Genomic DNA, 25,962 nt, shown 5'->3' on the forward strand with positions numbered 1-25,962 from the left:
GGGTGTCTAACTGTATGTGAGATAATAAAACTGGAAATGACATCAAATTTTTTTAATCTATTGCTATTAATCAGTGCAACATTACTAATATATTTTGATCTTTTTTTTAGGGAAGTGGGAATGCCCATGGCACCACTGTGATGTCTGTGGAAAGCCGTCTGTTGTATTTTGCCAATTCTGCCCCAATTCTTTCTGTAAGGATCACGAGGAAGGTACAATGTTCAAGTCCACGTTAGATGGACTTGCTTGCTGCTGCGAACATGACCACTGCAACATGGCGGAACCGCTCGAACGATGCAAAAACCTGGACATCTATCCTTCTCCGAATGAGACAGTTAAATTGGAGTCCAAGAACCCCAAAACCAGCAATCGTACACCAGTAAACAAAGCACAGTGAATTTACTTGAACTGTAGACACTGTTGATTGATGTATACTACCAATGACATTCTTCACAGATTGTCACACAAGAACTCTTTGCAGGAAAGGACATTCTTGATTCCACTGAGCCATCTCCAGCAGTTCCTAACTGCATCTGCACTGATAACTTAAAACTGTGGCTACGTAACTCAGCAACCAGCACAGCAAAACTACACAGCATTACATTAACACTGGGAATCTTCCTCCTATTGAACAATGAAAATAGGAGAAAAAAATTAAAGATCAAAATACAAATTGGTATTGAAACTAGAAATTAATAGCATTTATGAATCATTAAGTGTTATCAATATGATACTTAAAATGACACTATTAGTTGCTCTTCATTGTGTTTATATGCGTTAGTGTAGTTTACATTGATAGTTCAGTACCTTTTGTAACCCTGATGGTCATTATTGCAGTGCATAATCACTCATGTTCAACATTTTAAAATATCTTCAGGGTTTTTGAACTGTTAAATGTGTGACCACAGGGACTGAAACTGTATTACTGCGGCCAGTAAATGCAGCAATTGAGGGTCTTTTACTGGAAATTTTCTAGTCAGTTTTTTTTTTATTTAAACCAACTATAATAACAGCAAATACAAGTTCTGTTTAGTCAGATATGTACCAAACTGTGGACCATGTTCACTTTAATTGAAAATGTTTAGATTAGTGTTCATGTGTTACCTCTTGTTTTTGTTCTTGTTCATCCTTTAGAGGTTCCATATCTTTTAAAATTTTGTCCTTGCAACATCACAGGATAAAGATACCAACTGCATATAGATTCAAGACACGTAACATTTAACTCCACGTTGTCCAAGGCATTGTTTGCAGAACTTGATCTTACTAGTTTTAACATTTTATACACCATCTATTCCCATAACACTGTAGCTCCAGCAAAGGTCCAAGAGTAGTCCATTACACATTGGAGGGCTTTAGATTAAGTGGTTACGTTTATTTATCCCAGATGTCAACAAAGAATGTCGTGTTAGCTTTAAATGTATCTTATTGTGTGATTAGAATATTGTCAATAATGTTACCCTGTGTCTTCATTCAGTAGCAGTGGTTACTCATATTGAGACTACCTTAAGGGATGGTAAATGAAATTCATAGGGTTGGTGTGAGAGTAAAATGTATTTCATGACTGAATGATGGTAGAGCAGGTTTGCATCTCACTGAGCATGATTTCCTATTCCTGCGATATTGTGTTATCTTGCATCAGTGTAGGGATTCTTTCTCTTACTACAGTTTACATCATGATGTTTGGACTCACTGAGCACATAATCTAAATCTTCAAAATCAGAGCTGAAGCCTCTGTTACTAGTTCACACAGAATGTTAGGTTATTAGGAAATGGAACTTTTCCCTGGTTAACTCTGTTTGCATGCTACAGGAAGAAGATTAATACACTGCCGCAACACCAGTAAAATTTTGTACAGTAATTCATGTTGGAAAGTTACTTTTCCATTTATGTAGATGAACATTTTTTAACATTAATTACTGAGATGTTCCTAATACAATGAAATAATAAGATTAGGGGGAAAAGAATTGGCATGGTGCAATTTAGCAAAATGATTAATCAGAAATCCAGCCAAATTTATTCAAAGATTCTGACTTTTGAATTCAGTGGCATTGTTCACTTTTCAGCTGACAACCCAATGAATTTCATTTTCTATGCCTTTGGAAATAATTTCAAATTATGCCCCTCACTTGTGAGGGGCTACATTGTTATAACTATGTTGTACAGTACAAATGTGTACCTGGAAATTAGCCTCTGATTGTAATATACAACTTGCTATTGTCAACACATTGTATTCTGCCTTTGAAATTACTTCCATTGCATTGAATAGAATGAATTCTGGAGGCAAAGTAGAACATGCTAATTTGACCATTTAGCATATTTAGCAATACTGCCCAAGGATTTAATTTCTAGGAAATCTTTCTAGGAAGTCCCTATGTGTGTAGCAAATGTTTATACTCAGTGCATACTGACTTGTAGTAAGTAATTTAAATCTTGGGAATTAAGTGCTGCATTTATATATAGCGAGCTCAATGGGTAGAATTTAGCTTATACCCATAAAATAGTTTCAAATTCTGAAAGTTCTGGGTGAAGGAGGTATAAGATGTTTGAAATGGGTACTTCTAATTTGAATCCAGCTGTGAGTGAATTGATTGGAGTTAATTTACAGGGTACTTGGTTGTTTTGGAATAAAAGTGTCCCACTATTGTGCCACAAAAATGGACTTTGCTGTCCTAGGATTCCCTAGAGACTCCAACAGAGCAACCTGAACCAGGTTCCAAGGCACTTGAAAACTGGAGACAATGCCCTTAAACCTAAGCCGATTAATAAGCCTTCTGTCAAATATACATGATCATCATTGGCCATAATGTGCAATATCTAATATATGGTTAAAAGTGTGCATGTGCAATTGGCATGAGAAGCAGACCTGAAATCATCTATTCATAGTGGATGGAAAATTTGGGCAAATGTGAATCATGGTAATGCACTGAGTAGTTACCAGTACGATTTCTCTTTTTTTTTTGCTCAGGTATTAAAAATGGCTTGATTGTTGAGTTCAAGTTGTAAGCTATTGCTGTCACCTGTCTGATGAGGAGAAATATTAGATTCCCGTAAGAGCAGAGGGCAAATACTCAGGAAGGCCTTGCAAGTCTCTATATTTTATGGGTATAAAAATAGGTACAATGAAGCACAGTTTTTAAGGAATTAATAATATCAGACTTCTGGAATAGGTGCTTAAATTGGGTTTATGGCCTTCTTTATATGTGGATGAAGTACCCAATATCAGTCTTGGATTTCACAAATGACAAGAGTCAGGAGATAGGCATTTAACTTTTACCATTTTAGGATTCTTCACTAGGTCAAGGTCAGTATATGGGGGCGGGGAATTAGAGTAGAGATAGGAATTTTGATTGTGATACATCTTGCATAGTACCAACTGTGGGTTGAAAAATGACTTCAAATTCACTTTCACTCTAGGTGATTCTGGGTGATACTTTGTCCAATGCACAAAATCCACGCATAGCTACTGCCACTAAAATAGGATGCCAGTTCATTGCATGCAGTTCAAATTACTGCCTTGATCTAATTTCACTTTAACAGACTTGACCTCACCAGTTATTGAAACTTACAATTTGATCATTATGCAAAATTGAAACTAAGAATTGGTTTATTTAGAAAGGGTTATGGTATAATTTCTTCAACTCATCTGTACATGTTTAAATCAACCAGGTAACAATTACATGTCTTGAATTCATAATCTTATTGATGGGACATTGCGTATTGAAGCTGCTGTATGCTTTTGACTGTGCACACCTCAACAAGATTTTATTTTTTAAGTTTTGTATTAAAAGACTTGGATACCTAGAATTGCAACCCATCATTTAACTAGAAGTCTGACTTCGTGACCAAGTACAAACTTACCATGAAGATGGGATTTGTTTTTTTTAATCTTACCTTCTGAACCATTGCTCCTTTTTTAGTATAAATGAAATTGAGCCAGAAGAATTTGTAGTTCCAACAATGTACTAAACGATGACATGAATAGTAAATCTTGTGGTAAAGATGGATTTGAAATAGGCATATATGTCAGAAATTCAATATAGAAAGATATGAAGTGATGCAGTTTGGAAAAGTGAATGAGAGTTGGCACAAATCAAAGAATACAATTGTTTTAGGAACAGAATTGGGAATTTGAACAAAAAATCTAGGTAATTGTGCTACATATTGACTGGTGCTTACCCTCCAACTGAGGTAATGCATCCAATTCTACAAACTTTGAGATAAATATCAAGACCTTAAAGGGAAGCAAAAATATTCCAGAATGCTATCAAGGGAAGCGACTCGAGAAATTGGAATAGTGTTTTTTTTAAGTAGAGAATGATAAGGGAAGATTTAAAGTGCTCAATAGTGAAGGAGCTTTTTAGAGGTAAGGAGAAACTGTTAATACAGAGTTATAGCAACAGGACAAATTTAAGGTGACTGAAGTACCAGTGCAAAAGGGAAATCTTAATCCATTGATATGTCCTTGGAAGATGTGGTAGGAAGAAATCAAAAAATAAACAATTAAGGAAATATTTGTGAGTGTACAGGTATATTGGAAAAGGTAGCTCTTCCAAAGAACTAGCACACGTATAATGTATCAGAGTGTCTACCCTGAAGAGTTCTAGTTTATCACAGATTATACACACTACAAATGGGCCACTTTTATACTTTTTACATTTTAACTCTGGTACCCAGCAAATCACTAAGCCTGCCAACTGATACTTTTATTTTCAAAATGAAGGGTAGGAGCCAATACTTTTGGTACATATAAAAGTAGCAGTTAACTAGCATCACTAATTGAATTTAAGTTTTCTGATAATCTACATTTATTGACTGTAATTTAGATCTACTGGAGCTCTTAAGAAAGTTAACATTGGCAGATGAACTATGCACTGACCACAACAGATTTCAATCTTCATAAGGTATTTAACATTTGATATTGTGAGCTGTTGTGGAGTTTTAAGTTGATTTGATGAAAGCCCTTCACACCAGACAGATGTAGAGTAATTTTCTTTATTCCCCCCCCCCCTTTCCAGTGCACCACCATAGCTCCCTTATTTTGCACCATATTCCCTTGAAAGGGTTTTTAGAAAATGTTAATAAAAATGCATAGTCCAAAAAAATGCAGCTACTTTAAAATAGTCCAACAGATAAAGAGAAGATTTAATGAGATAGATAAAATGTACAGTTACTAAGAATTGTATGACAAGGTTCAAAAAGGAATAGTCAATAAAGAAATATTTTCATCACCTTTGTGGGAAATTCAAAGTGATTAAATTTGAAATGTAGGGCATTTTTGGTTAGTTTATACTTGCATTCTTAGGTGGTCTGAGCTGGAAAAATACACAGTATATTGAGTGCTGAGTTGAGCCAGTAACATGTCTTTCATTCGATTACTGTAAATTCAAAAGATCCACATTTTCTTCCCGCCTGAAAGCACATAGGCAGGCATTTTATATTGTTTATCTACACACAGTAGTTGAAATGTGGTTGATTATGCTGAAGACCAGTTGATCTGGTGGTCTTTCTTCCATTGTATACTAAACACATTACAGGGGAGAAAAGTTTTTTATATAATGATTCACCCCATAAATTAAAATTTTTGAGTTTTGGGCTACAATTGAAGGGCATTAACTAAACATCAGAAGCTTCCTGGCTCATATGACTAGTTTCTAGGAATAACTGGTACAGCTTGTCAGTTGAATAATCCCCCTGCAGATTCATAGAAATAAAGCTAGCCCCATGTTTTATTTACATTACCGAAGAAATTACAATGACCTCAGAATAATTAGTAACTTTCTTTAATATGGTCTGTCTCACACAAAAACAATTTCTGAAGCAGAAAATTAATCAGCTTTCATATAACTTAGAATAGATTATATCCATGCCAAAAGGACGGCAAAATTGCACTGAGCTGCTGCTTCAGTAAATGGGAAGGAGATGGGTACAAAAGGAAAGTTAGAGAATATGATAAAGTTCCTTTACAAAAAGATAATTAAAGCAATTAATTTTATAAATTAAGAATACGCTAATTACACCTTTTGGGCCTGCTCCAACATTTGACAAGATCTGGCTAATTCAACCTTAGCTTCAGAAGCTTCTTCCCCACTCTCATGACCCTTGCCAACCTTACAGTTTAAATGCCTCTACCCTAAGTTTATTTAATAATTTTCCCTTAACAGTTCTGGGGTAGAGAATTACAGAAATTTGCAACCCTCAAATTTCTTCATGTCTCTGCCTGACATTTGAGACCCCACAAGAGAAAGCATCTTCATACACAACCTTATCAACTTAATCTTTCAATTAACTCACCTTTCAATTGTCTGCAGTATATTGCACTAGGATTGCACTGACTTAGATTTGGCTATAAGTGATCCCCTTTACAGCAGAAATCAACTTAGTGCTCCTTTTCTACACTGCCTCTACAAGCAAATCCTCTCTAAATAAGGGGCCAAGGCTATGTGCAGTACTACAGGTGCACCTATAAGCTTGCATCAAAACATCCTTTTATTGCAACTAGTGTGGAGTACAAAAGCCAACGATTCATTGCATTTCTAACCATGTGCCAGCCTAATTCATTTACAACAAAATGTTTGGGTTAAAAATCAAAGTAAGGTGCAAAATATTTTGGCAAATGTTAGCTACAGCAAAGAGGGATTGTTTAAAATGTGTACTTTGCAAATAAAATTAACAGGCTAGACCATTATAGAGTGTCTTAATGCTCTTTTTTTTCTTTGACAGGTTCATGGAATTACTTGAAGGAACAAACTTTAAATGGATTTCAAGGAACTTGGCAGAAAAGTGTTTTGAAGTTGTAAATGCACCAGTGGAATGATGTAAACAGGGGTGAGAGATGGATCAAAGGTCTGTCCTTAAAAACTACCTAGTTTCCAAGCAACATATGCAGTGTGTATCTAAGATCAATCGCAGGCAGAATAGAATCATCTGTGAGGTTTAAAGTTCATTTTAGAAATGCCTGCTATGGTGGCATAATGCTGCACTGTTGGTGCAAAGTAGATCATCTAGCATTTCTCAAGATCAATTGTTTGTTTTCTGACTTCAATGTCTGGATTTAACACCATACACTTTCCTCATATCCATCTTTCAGTAAACGAGTCATTCACTCAGTATTAAAGAATTGATTTAAAGAGAATCAACTGCAGCTTTTCAAAAAAATCCAGCGTTCTCAGTGGGAATAAACATTTCCCAACTTCATTCAGCCTGTCTGTCCCTTACAATTCACTGTTGTTGGTCAACCTACATGACAAACAAAAATTCATGCCTACCTTCTATGCTATAACTAACTGGCTTAATTTAATATTGCCCTTTATAATTTTCCGTGGCTATTGAGGGCATTTTACATGCTGCTAATTTTTTTCTCCATTTAGAAACTACCCTATTCTATCTTTAAAGTCCAAGTATTTGACTGAAAGCTTTTTACATTGAAATGAAATTTTGTTTTTATCACTTTTTGTAATGGACTACTTGCAGGATCATTCTCAGACTAGGCTAATTTATTCCATCCCTAACATCCAAGTAATTTATACTTAAAAGGCTGCAGCCTCACTACAATCTTTTGCAACCACAGTTATATCCTCCTAGTTTTCCTTACTTTCTTCTCTGGGTCAATAAATAGTATTCTAATCTTAAGGTTCATCTTTAGCTAACCAACATCTTAGGAGGCATTTTGCCAAATGCCTTCGGACATCCATTATAATCCAAGGACATTTCATTGCAGCTTGATTAAGTTTGAATTAAAAAGATTCATAAGTAGTTAAACCTAAGTTAGTCTTCACTCACTTTTTTAAAAAATTGTAATGAACCCTTGGGAATGTTTTATTATACAAACTGGTGAATAATCTGATTTCTGACCCCCTTATAGGGAGTGAGAGTCTTCCTTTTTCTAGAATACAATTACAACATCTGTATTCTCCTTATCCTGGCCTGAAAATCAGTTAACCTGATGGATGCTATTCTGTAATCTTACTATTTCCAATTGTAAACCTTGTGTTAATTTTGGAGAGTATTACTGTTCTGATTCACCACTGATATCTTTTGGCAATGTCTATAAATCTGTGCTCTTCAAGTGCAACAACTATTCAAATGTGTAATAATCAATGTTACTTACTGCTTTTACACGGTTGCCCTCAGATCACATCCATAGAAATTCAGAACCAGAATAGGCCAAAAATAACAATTGTCTAGATTTCTAGAAGCAGCATGATCCGTTTGAAATTTAAACAGATTTTACTATCAAAACTACCCTGTACCAATTCTCCTTCAATACCCATTCTATGTATTGATCATTCACTGAAACCTATGAAAGAATGGGCCCTCTACAATCCTGATTACATTCTACGATACCATCCCTTGACAAAAACAGTCCACTATGAGACCCTGGGGAACCTTCCCCCTCCTGATGGTTAAACTCTATAACTAGATTGTGGACTAGCTCTCTAATCTTGTCAGCTAAGCCTCAATAAAGGCAGACATGGTGACTGTTGCAATCTTTTGACTGTCTAATGATGAACGTGTAGCCAACAAATTCAGTTTAAAGCTCATAACCTGGATAGCAGCATTCTCAGCCTTCTTGTACAATTTTAAGACCAAAACAACTATAGCAAAATCATCAAAAGCCCTGGAGAAATCTCACTAATGGTGTCGCCTAGACTGGATAAGCAAACCAACATTATTTTCTCTTTCATCAATATTGGATGTTCTCGAAGCCATCTTTAAAAAGCACAAGGTATCCACCAGCTTATCAGAATTCCTGGCCCCATTATCAGTCAAAATGGAAAAAGGCCATTTATAATGGAATTGAAGCTTAATTCTTTTCAATAAATCTGGAGGCCTAGTGTAAACACCTGGATGACTGTACCATTTCCCAAATCCACCTACTCTTTCCCACATAGTCTGTGGATTTCACATTGAAATTAAAAGCCACAGCACTTGAATTGAAGCAAATCCAATCCCATGGGATTGCCCAAGAAGAACATAATGGCAATTTTAACCTGCAACTTCACTACCATTCTAACCTTGGGGAAATCTTAAAACTTTTCTTGATTGGTGCACTCTCATAACTGTAAAATTGTTTGATTACACAAAGTTCTTAATAGTAAAATATGTTACAATACTTAACACTGTGTTACAGGAAAAGAACATCTCAGAAGTGTTAAAATGAAGAATTTAAAATTTATTCTTCAACAATCAGGGAGTGCACTTCGCTGGATAACAACAGAAGAACCAGCAGCAGATAATTCCTTAGATGAGCTCAGGGGATAAGTCAAAGTTGGAGCATTAAGCCAACATAAAACAAAATCAAGATGCAGGATCACTGTCACAAAGAGTATATCATTAGGTAATAGAAATGTTAATATTAATGCAGTTGGCACACCACCTGATGGTAATTTCTGCTCTATTTTACATTGATGTCATGGATTGTTTTCAGTTAAAATATAACAATATTTATGTCTTTCAGAGAACAGGCCTTGAAATTGTTTAGGTTAATCACCTAGATTTTTACAATTTAATATTTTGATGATTAGATCTTCAATAGTGACAACAAAGGATTAATTACCAAAATAAGCCAATTGAGTCACTCCATAGTTCTATGTGGAAACATGGCACTTAGATGTGCAGAAAGTGAGATTAGCTGCTCAAGTTATAAGTCTTGAATAACTTTGCTTTGCCTGCAATCTACCAATTAGAGATTATGTATCCATGATAATAATGGTGGAAGCCCCATCTACAGAGGATATCCTTCAAGTCTTGTATGTTCATTGAGACAGATAACCAGTCCTACTACAATGTGGAACCACCAGCCTTTTATGTTTTAAAGTCAAATTCACAAGGTAAACAGCATTTTACTGCTAACGATCACACAGTAAGTCAAATCAAAATACTATCATGCCAAATCTAATCACAATGGTAGTAGACAATTTAAAAAGTTACTAAGAGGCAGCTCCGTGAACATCCTCATTCTTAACAATAGTAGAGCCCCATAAGCAAAAGCAAGGACAGCATTTGCAGCCACATTCAGCCTGGAATTTCTATCTGGGCCCCTCTCAGGGATCAATCCCATTATTACAGAAACAAATTTTCAGAAAATTTGATTCAGAGGATGCAATTTCAAGAAACTGGACTAGATCAACAATACTCCTATGGTGACAAGGACATGATCATGGTTTCATTACAGCTCTAATGCTGGTATCCATCTAACAAAGCAAGCACATTAAGCCAAACATCCAACTTGACCACTTACTGACACATTCTGTTGTGTATCAGAAATGGCTAGAAGGTGTTATTGATAGTCGTTTCAAGTGATACTTAATAATCATATAAATGCTTGATTTTGGGTTTTAACCAGGACCATTAAGCTCCTGGCTTCATTGCAGCTTTAGTTCAAAATGGAGATGAAAACTGAATTACAAAGGCTAGAAGAGTAACTGACCATGACAAAGAACCATAGTACTTTTGAAGGCAATGGGAATGAAGGGAACAACTCTCCAGTGGCTGGTCATAGCCAGCACAAGAAAGATAATTCCAGACATATGAGTCAATAATCACCTCGGTTGTGGGATCTCATTGCAGACTTCCCTTCAGGATCAGAGAAGGTTGAGAACTACCCAAAGATCTCATATTCAGAAGTTTAGATTAAAATAGAACTATTGCCTTGTGTGAATGGGTAATAATCAACAGAAGAATAAATATTACCCTCACACTTTTCCCTTATCCCTCAGTTATTGAGTTGTGGAATGTCCACCTAGAAAAAGATGGGAGAAATCCACTACACAAATATTTTTTTAAAAAGAGAATTGGACATAGAGCTGAAGATCAGGAATATGACAGGGTTATCATCAAATTCAAGGTTGTGCAAATGCGTGTGTGCTCTTTCAAAGTGCTAGTCAGGAACAGCTGATCAAATCGCTGCCTTCTGTTAAATTCATATGAATCTAAGAATAAATTAAATCTGCTTCATAAATGTTGAATAAGACAAGTGGGTTCAGATTTGAAACAGAATTAATAAATCCTTCAATGTAGAATATATGAAAAGATTGGTTGTTATTTCTAGTTAATTAGTTTTGACTAACACTGTGTGTATCCTCTGCTATTTCCAATGAGGCATTGACTGAGCTTTGGTATGCTGTCAGGATTTAGTCAACCATTCTGAATCCAAATCTTAAGTACCTGACAATAATCTGGAAAAGGCTACAGCTTTACCTATTGGCCATTCCTTAACTGAATTTGTTGCTTTATTTGTGCAAGGAAATTTAAATATGACTTGAGAAAGATAGCACAGATAATGATTCTCACCACTTACTGTAAAACCTGTGGTAGAGATCAAAAAAACAGAAGGAGCCCATTCAGTGCTAATTGGAAGAATTAAGTCAGTTACAAAAAATATATATAATTTATCCGCAGTGTTCTGCCCTGAGCATTCAAATAGTGAATTGTTCACCAGGATCTTGGAGATTTTCATTTTCAAATATGGCATTCAATATTTTACTTCAAGGTATTCCCCACAATTTTTGTTTTCCCTCAATGCTATGTTTGGCTTTACGTAATTATAAATCCATTTCTCCTATGTCACCAAGTATGGTTTTAGTTCTCACAGCCTTTGCCCATGATCTCCATCCATTTCTTATGTGAAATGATCTTCATCATTTCACATAAGAGCAGAAACTACCTCAATTTCAGTGATCTACTGCAGGTGACAGTTATCTCACTCCAGCAGTAAATAACTTCTGACAAATAGTAAAAACAATGAAAGGTAAACATTTGTAAATGTCCTCCATTTTTATCCTCTATTTAAGGACAGATTCTACCAAATGTGGAGCAATTGAAACTAGTCTCAGCTATTGCACTGTGAAGAATAAAACCACACACTGACCACCTGCCTAATTTCCCTCCAGCTATGAAGAAGGGAAACATAATGCTGATCATTTATTTTAAGTGAAATAAGAAATATTAGGAATAGTACACATTTGAACAATCTCTGGATTATGCTACAGATCTATTAACCTCAGCTGTACATAAATTTCAAATTTCTTTAAAAGGTGCCAAAAGTAAGCTACTCTTAACACCAAAATATATTTTTAAAAATCAGGTTGGCCCTCTATCATAGCAAAAACAGAGGTACTCAGATATAATCCTTATAGTTTCTGTAGTATAAAGCTTAATTGCCACCCTCAGAATCTTCTTGTCCTCTGTATCTCACTGATTCAGAGGTGAAAGACAAAATCTACAGATAGTTTTCAAATGAAAATAAAATTGAAAAAAGTTGTGGATATTGGTGACAAAATTATCTAATGATAGTGTGTTGGTTGCTATCTCAGAAGCCACTGTAAGAAACCAATACATTATGAACCGAAGCGTTCGCACACAATTCCAGCAACACAGTGTTTGTATCAACATTGGAGAACAAAGATGCCAACTGAATCGTGATTTAATTTGTAGCTCTGCTACCAAATCACAAAATATTAAATTTTAAAATAGTGCAGCAATTCAGGATTTATTTGATTTTTTTTAGAAAATATTTTTGTTTGTAATTTTTCCTCCTACATGCTGCACCACGGGTGAAATATACACCTGGCAGAAAATATAAAAGATAGATTTGACTGGAATAAAAGGGATAAAGCTTCAAATATGAATGATATCAAAATCTTAAACAGAAAAAATGGAGGAAGAGGTTAAACAGACCCTCCTTCCATTTTGTCGATGCCACTTGATTAAGTGTCTCTAGGGCTGGGGAATTGGACAAAGGAATGGCAAATTGGAATTGAACACAGGCAAGTGTTAAGTAATAAACTTTGGGAAGTTAAACCAGGCCACATTAAGATTCTGATTTATTTATCACATGTACATTAAAACATACTGTGAAATGTACCATTTTCCGTTAACCAACAATCCAGGATGTAGTGAACAGCAAAGCTCTGGCAAGTGTTGTTGAACAGAGACACCTAGGGGTACAAGTACATAGTTGCCTGGAAGTGGTGATGTAGTGAAGAAGGCACATGGCATGCCTGCCTTCAGCAGCTGTGACACTGAAATCAAGATTTGAGACATCAACTTAGTTGCACAAAATGTTGGTTAAATCACATTTGGCGTATTATGTACAGTTCTGATGTAATTAAGCTAGAGAGGGTGCAAAAAAGATTCACAGAGATGTTGCCTGGACTGGAGAGCCTGAGGTAATTAAGAAAAGATTGGACAGGCCTGGAGCACAGGAGGCTGTGAGGTGACCTAGTATAAAGGTTTATAAACGATATGAGGAACAGATAGGGTAGATAGTCACTGTCTTTTTCCCAATGTAGGGGATCCTAAATGTAGAGGGGAAAGAGTTAAAGGTGGTCTAAGGGACAAGTATGAGGAATAATCTACCAGAAGACATGGTGGAGGCAGGTACAAGTAAAGCATTTAAAATATGTATGAGCAGATATGCAGACAAGAAAGGTTTAAAGCACCTTGGGCAAATGGATTAACGTTGATGGGTATTTTTGTCAGCGTGGACAAGTTGGACTGAAGGGCCTGTTTTGTGCTGTATAACTGAATCTATGTGAGAGGTAGTAGGTGAATCATAAATTATATTTTTATATTTGGATAAGGCACTCTTGCTAAAGCAGAAGTGGGCAATAAATTGAACTGACTATAAATGGATGAAACCACAGATAAACAAAGGAAGATGCTCAATGACATCTACTGAAACAAGGTATGTAAAGCCAGCTCTACAAGCTCTACCAATACAATTTTTTAAATATTGGTTGATGAGTATAAAATAAATATCAATATAGAATTACCAAAATTAAATCATACAAAGGAATTTCATAGATTTACAATATACAAAGGTGACAAAGAAAATAAAGAGACTACAGATGGAGAAATTCGAGATGGTTTCAATATTCGTGTATTATACCTGGCTGAGAAAACCACAACAAAGATCTTCCAAAACTTCCCAATTCAGTAATTATCCCCTTGATCAAGAAAACAGTTGCTTTCCTTATCATTTCAGAATAGCAGGAGACATATACAATTTTTAGACAGTTTAATGTCTGCTATGAAGAAGTTAGTAGAATTTATTATTAGGTATACCAAGCATTTCAACTAGTACATTGATCAGATCATCAAATTTGTGATGTGCAGTGGTGTCTACTGAACATAGTTGAGTTTTTAGAATTAGTAACTTACACGAGATAGAAGTGTCTCTGGATATTTTGAAAGTACTTTCAGCAAGCATTCAATAAAACATATAACATGAAACTAGAAGCAACCTATAGAATTAATGGGTTACGATGTAATTGGCAGATGTGTTAGATAACATCTGTATAAAAGTGGCTTTGGAGGTGGATGGATGGCTTGTATTCCTATGAACATAGTTTAATCGAGGTGTTTGAATATGACACTTCAAAGAAAATCACCCTGTTAAAATGTATTTAATAGGGTAACAGGAGAAATTATTTGCTTTTGGTAAGAAAGTCCTTAATAAGGGGTTGTACCTTTAAACTCCATTAAGCCATTTGTGATAATAGAACACATTCATGCAAACAGTAGTGGAAATCTGGCACTCTCACAATATTTAAGAGGAAGCTGTCACTGACACAAATTTAGGATTGTAAAGGATACAAAATCAAAGTGAATATATTGCTAAATAACAAGTTCAACGGACTAAATGACCCACTCACACACCTGTTTAAAAATGTCCTGCTAATGTATTTTTGGGAAAAGATTCACTATTCAGAACACTACATAATCAATCAGAGAAAAAAAAATCCAAAATAAAATACTGTCAATGCTAGATAACTGATTTTTTAATCAAATGCTGGAATTATTAAGCAGGTCAAGTGATTTCTGCAGATAGAAAAAATAATGTTCCATTCTTTAAAATATGAATTGCTTAAAACCGAATAGGTAGTAAGTCCATCTATACCAAGAATGATACAGACTGATCTCTAATCCTACAGCTAGCTTCTAACAAGATACAGGTGTATAACACCTGTAGATTCACATTCAAACAGCTGTCACCCCAGAAGGTAATGGATGGAAAAATAGAATGAAATGTAAATTTAAATACCCATTATTGATATAATGTATACGGAACTAATTGAGCATAAATAGATACCTCAGATAGTAACTCAGCAATTGAGGTGAACTTCAAATCATGTCTCGTTTCCAGGTGACAAAATTGTACACACTGGGATATATTCAATTTTGCCAAATCACAGACAATATTAACATAAGATACTATGTTTTCCTCCAAGATAAACCATGCAAAACCTGTCCATTAACTTTTGAACATTTAAAATCTATTGTCACTGTGTAGCCATGCTGCAAAAATCAGTAATTTTAAAGCATAAAGTATAAGTTCAGATGGGTTTACTTCTGCCATAAGGTGGAGAAGGCCACAAAATTTGTTAAACATGGAAAGAAACAAAGAAAAAGAAGAATTGTGTGTGTAGATTAGAGAAAGAGAAGAAACAGATTTTAAAACAATTACCTTCTTCTTGAAAGCTTGGTGGTGAGCCTCCTTCTAACCAGGAATGTCTCCACAAACAAAAGTACCTCAATGCTGATTACAGAGCATCCCAGAAGTCAAGGCCAGCTGTCATAGGAAGAGGAAGTTAAACCAATCCGCCCCAGCTCCTTACAGACAATGCTAGGTATGCTGGGATTTGTAGTCTAGAGAATAACAATACAAAATATTCCACAGCAATCTAAATTAAACAAACAAATAAGTAAAAAAAAAGTACGTTTAGAATATTCAGTAAATAATCAATTTAGCTTTGTGAATTAACGTGCGCAAATGAGGCAAAAATAGTCTGTAACAAATATCTCATTTTTCTGCATCTCAACTTAGTTGGCAGTTTATTGACTCTGTGTGAATTTTCCAAGTTTAAGTCACATTCCAGGCCCCTGTGAGGAAGAGACAGACTGTCCCAGTTCCAGTTTTCCACCCACAACCTTCTAGGAAACTGAAAATTACACCTAGTCTTCAAACAAGGACAGCCAGGTGAACATCAAACACCATTCTGGAAGATCTCCACTGGGCACCCACAACGAACTGCTGGCTTCTACAAATCACTTTGGGACAAGAGGAGTGGGGGAGGCATACTCCTGTGTAATTAAGGTAGCGACTTATATTTGAGATTATATGACCAGCACTGGCATATTCTAATTCACTAGATTATAAATGGTAGAAAGACTAAGCTGGTGTATAAGGAAAAAATTACCTACAATTTCCAGGGGAAAATGTTGATAGTTAAAGAGACAAGGAGGAATCATGAATGTACTATTCCAATGGGGGGGGGGGGAATCCACTTAATTCAATAGACCAACCACAAATTCAAATAATTTGTAATATTTAATTCACATAAGGCTCCAGTGTTAAATTCCGGCTTCAAGAATGTTATTACCTATATATATATATATTCAATACTAAGATAATGGCATCATTTCTATTCTGATATGATGCCATTATCCACAGCAGTGCTTTTGAACTTTATTTTAGCAGAACTATGTTTTATTCTTTACTATAAATGGATAAATTCTCAGCAATTCAATTTTTCCTACATTTCTAATCTAACTCACTTTCTTGCAGAACAATACAAAGATAAGGTTTTTTGTCCTCAACATCTACATTCAATCAATCTTCTGTAGTTTCTGACACTTTCAACATGACTTCAGCACTGGAATGATCTCGCTTCACGCACTCCGAAGGGACCATTGACCATTGCCCTCAGGTTCACCATCTCAGTTCCACCAATACCATTCCACTCCTCATGATACCAATTCAGTCTGCAATGTTGAGTTTACAATTGCCTGTCAGTTTAATTCTCCATCTACTTTCACGTCTCAATCTCATCCGAAATAAAGGAAGAGTGCGAAGACCAAACTCAACTCAATGCAAGGCCAACAAACAATACCTTATCTTCTGATTGGATCCATTACAGCATTCCATTTTTTTTATTATACGCTAGCTTTAACTGGGATTTTATTAATACATACATGTAGTATTCTGGAGAAGCTCAGCAAGTCAGGCAGCATCTATAGATAGATAGATAGATAGATAGATACTTTATTCATCCCCATGGGGAAATTCAACTTTTTTCCAATGTCCCATACACTTGTTGTAGCAAAACTAATTACATACAATACTTAACTCAGTAAAAAATATGATATGCATCTAAATCACTATCTCAAAAAGCATTAATAATAGCTTTTAAAAAGTTCTTAAGTCCTGGCGGTAGAATTGTAAAGCCTAATGGCATTGGGGAGTATTGACCTCTTCATCCTGTCTGAGGAGCATTGCATCGATAGTAACCTGTCGCTGAAACTGCTTCTCTGTCTCTGGATGGTGCTATGTAGAGGATGTTCAGAGTTATCCATAATTGACCGTAGCCTACTCAGCGCCCTTCGCTCAGCTACCGATGTTAAACTCTCGAGTACTTTGCCCACGACAGAGCCCGCCTTCCTTACCAGCTTATTAAGACGTGAGGCGTCCCTCTTCTTAATGCTTCCTCCCCAACACGCCACCACAAAGAAGAGGGCGCTCTCCACAACTGACCTATAGAACATGTTCAGCATCTCACTACAGACATTGAATGACGCCAACCTTCTTAGGAAGTACAGTCGACTCTGTGCCTTCCTGCACAAGGCATCTGTGTTGGCAGTCCAGTCTAGCTTCTCGTCTAACTGTACTCCCAGATACTTGTAGGTCTTAACCTGCTCCACACATTCTCGATTAATGAGGAGAATCAACAGTGGATATTTCGGGCCAAGGCCACACACAAGTTGGAGCAGCAACACCTCGTATTTCATCTGGGCCTTCAACCTGCCGGCATGAACATCGATTTCTCTGATTTCCAGTGATTTCTTCCCCATCCCACTTCTTTCTTTATTTATTCTCCATTCTGGCTCTCCTCTTATCCCTCACCTCCCTCTGGTGCCCCTCCTCATTCTCTTTCTCTTGTGGTCCATTGGTCTCTCTTATCCAGTTTCTTCTTCACTCTTTACCTCTTTCACCAATTACCTGAGCTTCTCACTTCATTCCCCTCCTCCACCTTCCATTTCAACTGGTCTCACCTATCACTTACCAGCTTGACCACCTCTCCCTCCCACCACCACCTTATTCTGGCATTTGCTCCCTTCTTTTCCAGAGCTGATGAAAGGCCTCGACCTAAATCATTGACTGTATATTCCCCTCCATTGATACTGCCTGACAAGTTCCTACAGCATTTTGTATGTAGTGCTCTGGATTTCCAGCATCTGCAGAATGTCTGGTGTTTATGTACAGCATTTTATTAAGCAAGGAAATTACGCTATGCCTGTACTCCAGGATCATTAGTGGTTGAGTATTATAAATTTTATTCTTCTAAAATGGGAATGGGAAACAATAACGTACGATGTTCAATTTATGCCTTAATTAAATAAATTATAATTTATTCAAATAATGTTTGAATAATTTACCTATTTCATAAGTGAAAATACATTTTAAGACATGGCAAAGGAGATTGTGTGTTTAGACTGCAAAATGTGTGAGCTTGAAAATAACAAAACACATATGTATGTCTCCAGCTCAAATCTCTTTGTTTCAATGTTATCAAGTTAGAATTTAGTAATGCTGAATGAATCCAAACAATATGTTATAGTGGTTTGCTTTTAAATGTTAAAAAAGAACATTAGTTTGATGAAAACCAAGATAGACCGGAAGAAAGCTGGTTTTGACATGATGAAACAAATTGCCAAGATAAAATGGTAATGAAGTTGAAAATGAAAAAATGTTTAAACTGACAGGGGAATATCCTAAAATGTAAAGAAAATACTGAATACTCAGTAGATAAAAGGGATTGCAAATAGAACATGTTCCAGGGAATTAAAGCTCAATAAGAGAAATACAGTAGAATCCCCTCTAAGCCTCGCATAAGAGGTAATAGAGAACATAGACAATGATGATGCCACAGAGGGGGCTAATAAGTCACCAAAAATCGATTAGTAAGGGTCACAGAATGGAGTCAGGACAGAGAACAGGGAGTGGGAGCAGAGGGAAGCTATCACCTGTAAAAAGTGGTTAGTGGTACTTTTCTATCATCAGTGCTAGGATCATTGAGGTTAACAACTTTCAGTAACAGATCAAGACCACAATTTCTAAATTTGTAGATCATACCAAAAGTTGTGGGCTGGGATATGAGGCGAAACAAAAGTCATTTCTGAAGAAGAACCCAACAAACCACAAGAGAATGTTAATAAACTTGCAGAATGTGCAAATTATTGCCAGAGATATGATGTTCAACACCAGGATAGTAAATTTTGGTGTGAAGAAATAGTCACTTATTATCAGGAATTTGCAAGTTTGGATGAGAATCAGGGTGATGCTTATTTATTATTATTATTATTATTATTATTATTATTATTATTATTATTATTATTATTTCTTCTTTTATATTTGTACAGTTTGTTGCTATTAGAATAAGTGGAGTGCAAATTGAGTACAAAAGAAAGGGCTCACTGGATCTATCATTTTGTGATACATGAAATGGTACAAGAAGTTCTTGCAACAACTCAAGGTAGTCACCCAATCTCTATTTTACTAATGGAGAGACATGCCTTACATTGAAAATATGTGGAGCAGAGAATAACCTGGGAATGGGGGAAGGGTGGGGGGTGTGGGAGGAGGAAAGAGTGCTAGTGTCCCTGGAAGATAGGAAGAGTTTAATGAGGTGTTGCATCTCCCACATTGGCATGAGAAGGTGCTGCAAGGAGTGCTTGTCGACGAGGGAGATGGAGAAGTCACCGGGACCAGATGGGATGTACCCCAGGCTACCGTGGGAAGCAAGGGAAGAGACTGCTGAGCCTCTGGCAGTGATCTTTTCATCATCAATGAGGGCGGGAGAGGTTCTGGAGGATTGGAGGGTTGCAGGTATTGTTCCCTTATTCAAGAAAGGGAGTAGGAATAGCCCAGGAAATTATAGACGAGTGAGTCTTACTTCAGTAAGTTGATGGAGAAGATCCTGAGGGGCAGGATTTATGAACGTTTGGAGAGGCATAATATGATTAGGAATAGTCAGCATAGCTTTGTCAAAGGCAGATTGTGACTTATGAGCCTGATTGAATTTTTTGAGGATGTGACTAAACACACAGAGGAGGGTCGAGCGGTAGATGTACTGTATATGGATTTCAGCAAGGCATTTGATAAGGTATCCAATGCAAGGCTTATTGAGAAAGTAAGGAGGCATGGGATCCAAGGGCACGTTGCTTTGTGGATCCAGAACTGGCTTGCCCACAGAAGGCAAAGAGTGGTTATAGACGTGTCATATTCTGCATGGAGGTCGGTGACCAGTGGTGTGCATCAGGGATCTGTTCTGGGACCCCTACTCTTGGTGATTTTTATAAATGACCTGGATGAGGAAATGGAGGGATGGGCTAGTAAATTTGCTGATGACACAAAGGTTGGGAATGTTGTGGATAGTGTGGAGGGCTGTCAGAGGTCACAGCGGGACATTGATAGGATGCAAAACTGGGCTGAGAAGTAGAGGATGGAGTTCAACCCAGATAAGGGTGAGGTATCCTGATAAAGGGTCTCGGCCCGAAACGTCGACAGTGCTTTTCCCTATAGATGCTGCCTGGCCTGCTGCGTTCCACCAGCATTTTGTGTGTGTTGCTTGAATTTCCAGCATCTGCAGATTTCCTCGTAAGTGTGAGGTGGTTCATTTTGGTATGTCAAATATGATGGCAGAATATGGCATTAATGGCAAGACTCTTGGCAGTGTGGCGGATCAGAGGGATCTTGGGGTCCGAATCCATAGGACACTTAAAGCTGCTACGCAGTTTGACTCTGTGGTTAAGAAAGCATTGGCCTTCAATCGTGGGATTGAGTTTAAGAGCCAAGAGGTAATTTTGCAGCTATATAGGGCCCTGGTCAGACCCCGCTTCGAGTACTGTGCTCAATTCTGGTTGCCTCACTACAGGAAGGATATGGAAACCATATAAAGGGTGCAGAGGAGATTTATAAGGATGTTGCCTGGATTGGGGAGCGTGCCTTATGAGAATAGGTTGAGTGAACTCAGCTTTTTCTCATTGGAGCAACAGAGGATAAGAGGTGACCTGATAGAGGTGTACAAGATAATGAGAGGCATTGATCGTGTGGATGGTCAGAGGCTTTTTCCTAGGGCTGAAATGGCTAGCATGAGAGGGCATAGTTTAAGGTGCTTGGAAGTAGGTACAGTAGAGATGTCAGGGGAAAGTTTTTTTACGCAGAGAGTGGTGAGTGTGTGGAATGGGTTGCCAGCGGTGGTGGTGGAGGCAGAAACAATAGGGTCTTTTAAGAGACTCCTGGATGGATACATGGGGCTTAGAAATATAGAGGGCTATGGGTAGGCCTAGGTAGTTCTAAGGGCCTGTATTGTACTGTAGGTTTTCTATGTTTCTATGCAGGGGAAATGATCCCTTCAAAATACTGACAGGGACAGGGATAATATGTTTTATGTTGGCACCATATTGATGTCAGAAATCAAAGATAGATAGATATTTTATTGATCCCAAATGCAATTACAGTGTCACAGTAGCATTACAAGTGCAAAAATATACAAATATTAGAAGAGAAGTAAGAACAAATAAAAAATAAGTTACCTCAGTCTAACAGGAGGGGGTCATCACTTGTCTGGCTCTAGGTTGACTCATAATGGAGCCAAATGGCCAAGGGTAAGAATGACCTTACATAGTGCTCTTTAGAGCAGCACAGTTGTCTTAGTCTATTACTAAAAGTACTCCTCGAGAAGGTGGCATGCAGAGGGTGAGAATCATTGTCCAGAATTGCCAGTATTTTCTATCAGGTCCTTTGTTCTACCACAAACTCCAGTGTGTCCAGTTTGACTCCTATATCTGAGACAGCCTTTCTACTCAGTTTTTTTGAGTCTGTTGGCATCAGCCACATAGAAGACAATACACTGGTAGAATATGTGAAGAAGAGGCCTGCATGCTCCAAAGGACCTCAGTTTGCTCGGGAAGTTGAGGTGACACTGGCCCTTCTTGTATACAACCTTTGTGTTGGTGCTCCACTCAAGTCTGTCATCCAGGTGTACCTCCAGGTATTTGCAGGACCTCATGACATCCACGTCCTCACCATCAATAGTAACATGGACCAATGCAGACTTAGTCTTCCTAAATGCCATCACCATCTTCTTTGTCTTACTGATGTTGAGCTGCAGATGATTCAGCTTGTACCATTTGACAAAGTCCTCATACTTCAGTCCTCCCTTTATACACCCAAATACTGGCGAGTCATCAGAGAATTTCTGCAAATGACAGGACTCAGTATTGTTTCTAAGATCTGAGGTATACAGAATAAACAGGAAGGGACCCAACACAGTCCCCTGTGGAGCCCCACTGCTTCTGATAGGTATGTCTGACACACAGATCTGAAGCTGACAAACTGTGGTCTGCCAGTCAGGTAGATTTCCCAGGATACAATGGGAGTGCCAATGTGCATTGAATGGAGCTTCTCCCCCAAAAATGAGAGCTGTATGGTATTGAAGGCACTTGAGAAATCAAAAAACATGATCCTCACAGTGCTGCCCTGCTTATCCAAATGGGAATGAGCTCTGTGCAGCAGGTAGATGACAGCATTGTCAACTCCAATGTGCTCCTGGTAGGCAAACTGCAGGAGATCGAGGGCTGATATGATCAGGGGTCAGAAGAGAGCCAGGACCAGCCTCTCTAGGGTCTTCATGATATGTGAGGTCACGGCCACTGGATGGTCATTATTCAAGACTTTCAGTTGACCCTTCTTGGGTACTGGGACCACACATGATGTTTTCCCACACAGTTGGGACCCTTTCCAGACTGGGACTCTGATCGAAATGTGCTGGGGAACTTCATACGGCTGCTCAGCACACTCCTTCAGGACCTTGGGGTTCACACAAGATCACAAGACAAAGGAGCAGAAGTAGGCCATTTGGCCCATCGAGTCAGCTCTGCCACTCCACCATGAGCTAAACTATTCTCCCATTTAGTTCCAATTTCTGGCTTTTTCCCCATATCCTTTGATACCCTGACTAATTAGATACCTATCAATCTCCTCCTTAAACACCCACAATGATTGGGCCTCCATAGCTGTATGTGACAACGAATTCCATAAATCTTTGACCCTCTGGCTAAAAAAATTTCTCCTCATCTCTGTTTTAAATGGGTACCCTCTAATTCTAAGACTGTGGCCCCTTGTCCTGGACTCTCCCACCAAGGGAAACAGCCTTTCCACATCTACTCTGTCCAACCCTTTCAACATTCCAAATGTTTCTATGAGATCCCCTCTCATTCTTCTATACTCTAATGAATACAGTCCAAGAGCCGACAAACACTCCTCATATGTTGGCCCCTGCATTCCAGGAATCATCCTCAAATCTTCTCTGAACTCTCAACATCAATACATCCCTTCTAAGATAGGGGGCCTAAAATTGCACACAGTATACCAAATGAGGTCTCACCAGTGCTCCATAGAGCCTCATCAATACCTCCTTACTCTTATACACTATTCCTCTTGAAATGAATGCCAACATAGCATTCGCTTTCCTTACTGCCGATCCAACCCGGTGGTTAACCTTTAGGGTATCCTGCACGAGGACCCCCAAGTCCCTTTGCACTTCTGATTTTTGAATTTTCTCCCCATCTAAATAATAATCTGCCCGATTATTTCTTCTTCCAAGATGTACAACCGTACATTTCTCAACATTGTATCTCATCTGCCATTTCTTTGCCCACTCTCCTAAACTGACCAAGTCTCTCTGCAACTTTTCCGTTTCTTCAACACTTCCTGCTCCTCCACCTATCTTGGTGTCATCCGCAAACTTAGCCACAAAACCTTTTAATTCATAATCTAAATCATCGATATACAGTGTAAAAAGAAGTGGCCCCAAAACCAACCCCTGCGGAATTCCACTAGTAACCGGCAGCCAACCAGAATAAGATCTCTTTGTTCCCACCCTTTGCTTTCTGCCTATCAGCCAATGCTCCACCCATTCCAATATCTTTCCTGTAATTCCATGTGCTCTCATCTTATTAAGCAGCCTCTTATGCGGCACCTTATCAAAGGCTTTTTGAAAATCCAAATACACACCATCCGGTCCCAATGCTTTGTCATGTCTGAGTTTCCCCAGAGCCCTTCTCAGAAGTGAAGGTGAGTCCATGATGGGGAGGCAGGGTGGAGTGCTGAAAATCAGGATAATAGCAGTTGGTATGTGGAGGTGTGATGGTAGGTGCAGGGCAAGGATTCATCCTAGGAAATGGAAACCACTGGGACAGGAGGGCATGGAAATACACATCTCTGGGTGAGATGTGAAGGGGTGAGAGCAGTCAGACAAGAAATGGATCAGATTAGGTTGATTGTCCTCTCAACCATGCTGGAGAAGTCTAGGTTTATTGTCATGTGCAAGAGTGTAATACAATGAAAATCTTACCTGCAGCAGCAGACACACCTACAGTGTGTAGGTAGAGACAATAAAAAACCAGTGAAAAATATGTACAAAAGCAAGAAATTAGGGCAAACAAAAATACAAATAGAGGGCAAGTACATGGTATTACAAGAGGTGGTCCATACTGTTCCTTTGCTGAGGTAAGTTAAGGTACTTGAAGAATAATTGTTGCAGGAAAGTAGCTGTTCCCAAACCTGGTGGTGTGAGATACAAGGTTTCTAATGGTAGCAGCAAGAAGACGGCATGGCCTGAACGATAAGGATCAAAGTGGAAGACATCTCAGAAGTACTGTATGGAATGCATAATCATCAGAACAAGAAACTGAGAAAATGGAATAGAGTGCTAACAGGAAGCGCAGAGGGATGTGTGTGACCAAAGCTGCAGGAGTCAGGGAACTTACATCATTGGCACATCTCTGATGGAGATGAGAAATGAGAAAAGAAGTCAGGTGGACCAGGTGAAAGAGAGTAGGCAGAAGTTGGCAACAAAGATAAGGAGACTAGAGTTATTCACAAGAACAGTTCATCATCCACTGCAACCAGACAAGCCAATGGGGACCAGACAACTAGAAAAATACCAGAGTGTCAAGGTGTCACAGGTAGAAATAGAAAATAGATGAGGAAAGATAGGAAGCAGCAAGTTCATGGGACAAGATCAGCCTGAAACGTCACGTCTAGCAGGAGTCATGTTAGTGGATCTTGGGGAGATGGTAGAAGTGAGCTATATAGGAGTGGGAGATTAGGGAGGCTTCAGGGCAAGAAGTCCTATGGAATCGGATAAAAAGTTGATGTTGACCAGTGTCGCCAGAAGTTACAGGGAGATGATGTACAAAAAGACGATGTTAAAACAAAGGATGCTTGTTTTAACTATGATAGGGGCCCATTCACTGTTTGACAGTTAAGAGTGTCAATAGAATTTAAATGCTGTTGGTAAAATGGACTTGGATTTGGCAAGAGACCACACATTTAAGTACTCAACCAGGTAGATGCCTTGAGATGAGCAACTGTCCATTGGCTTTGCAAGGACTTAAAAGGGTACAAGGTTTCTTTTAAATTGAGGAGATAATGAGACACATGCTTACGGTCTATTATTGAATTTTTGAGATGGTGAAAAACTATGCATGCACAAATAATTCCAAAACACAAATGTATTGAGGTAGTACAAAGGGAAGCAACAACAGAAATGCAGAAGTACAAGTACAGAGACGGTGCAGTGCAGGTAGACTATTAACATGCATGGTGTACAACAAGAGAGATGGAACGGGCAAAGGGCACTACCAAAAAAGTTAACGAGAAACGAAATTGTTTGGAGTATTAGTTAAGTGAGATGTCTCTGACATTGTTAAGTTTACACTCATAAAAGCTGAAAGATGGCAGTCAATAGAGAAGGAATTATCAGAGTGGGGAAAATTTTTACTTACAGAGAATATCACATTAAAATTAGCACTTTTGTAGATCAGTTTCCATTTTAAAAAGTTACAACTCTGTACTACTCTGCAAAAAAAAACAAGTCTGGGCTTTTTAAAATA

General features: G+C 37.9%; 1 protein-coding gene and 1 long non-coding RNA gene across 4 annotated transcripts in view; one reads left to right on the top strand and one right to left on the bottom strand.

Annotated features, from left to right (window-relative positions):
- Window positions 1–3,804, top strand: part of nsd2 (nuclear receptor binding SET domain protein 2) — a 99,111-nt gene extending 95,307 nt beyond the window's left edge. For both annotated transcript variants that reach the window (XM_073042276.1, XM_073042275.1), the window contains exon 23: window positions 111–3,804. In XM_073042276.1, the coding sequence (XP_072898377.1) occupies window positions 111–397 (287 nt within the window). In that variant the 3' untranslated portion in view covers window positions 398–3,804. The remainder of the gene's footprint in view (window positions 1–110) is intronic.
- LOC140726210 (uncharacterized) overlaps window positions 1–15,585 on the bottom strand; it is a 60,372-nt gene extending 44,787 nt beyond the window's left edge. For both annotated transcript variants that reach the window (XR_012098597.1, XR_012098596.1), the window contains exon 1: window positions 15,470–15,585. This is a non-coding gene — a long non-coding RNA (uncharacterized lncRNA). The remainder of the gene's footprint in view (window positions 1–15,469) is intronic.
- Between the last annotated feature and the right edge of the window lie 10,377 nt (window positions 15,586–25,962).

This window comes from Hemitrygon akajei, chromosome 4 (assembly GCF_048418815.1).
Source record: "Hemitrygon akajei chromosome 4, sHemAka1.3, whole genome shotgun sequence".
NCBI classification, from domain to species: domain Eukaryota; kingdom Metazoa; phylum Chordata; class Chondrichthyes; order Myliobatiformes; family Dasyatidae; genus Hemitrygon; species Hemitrygon akajei.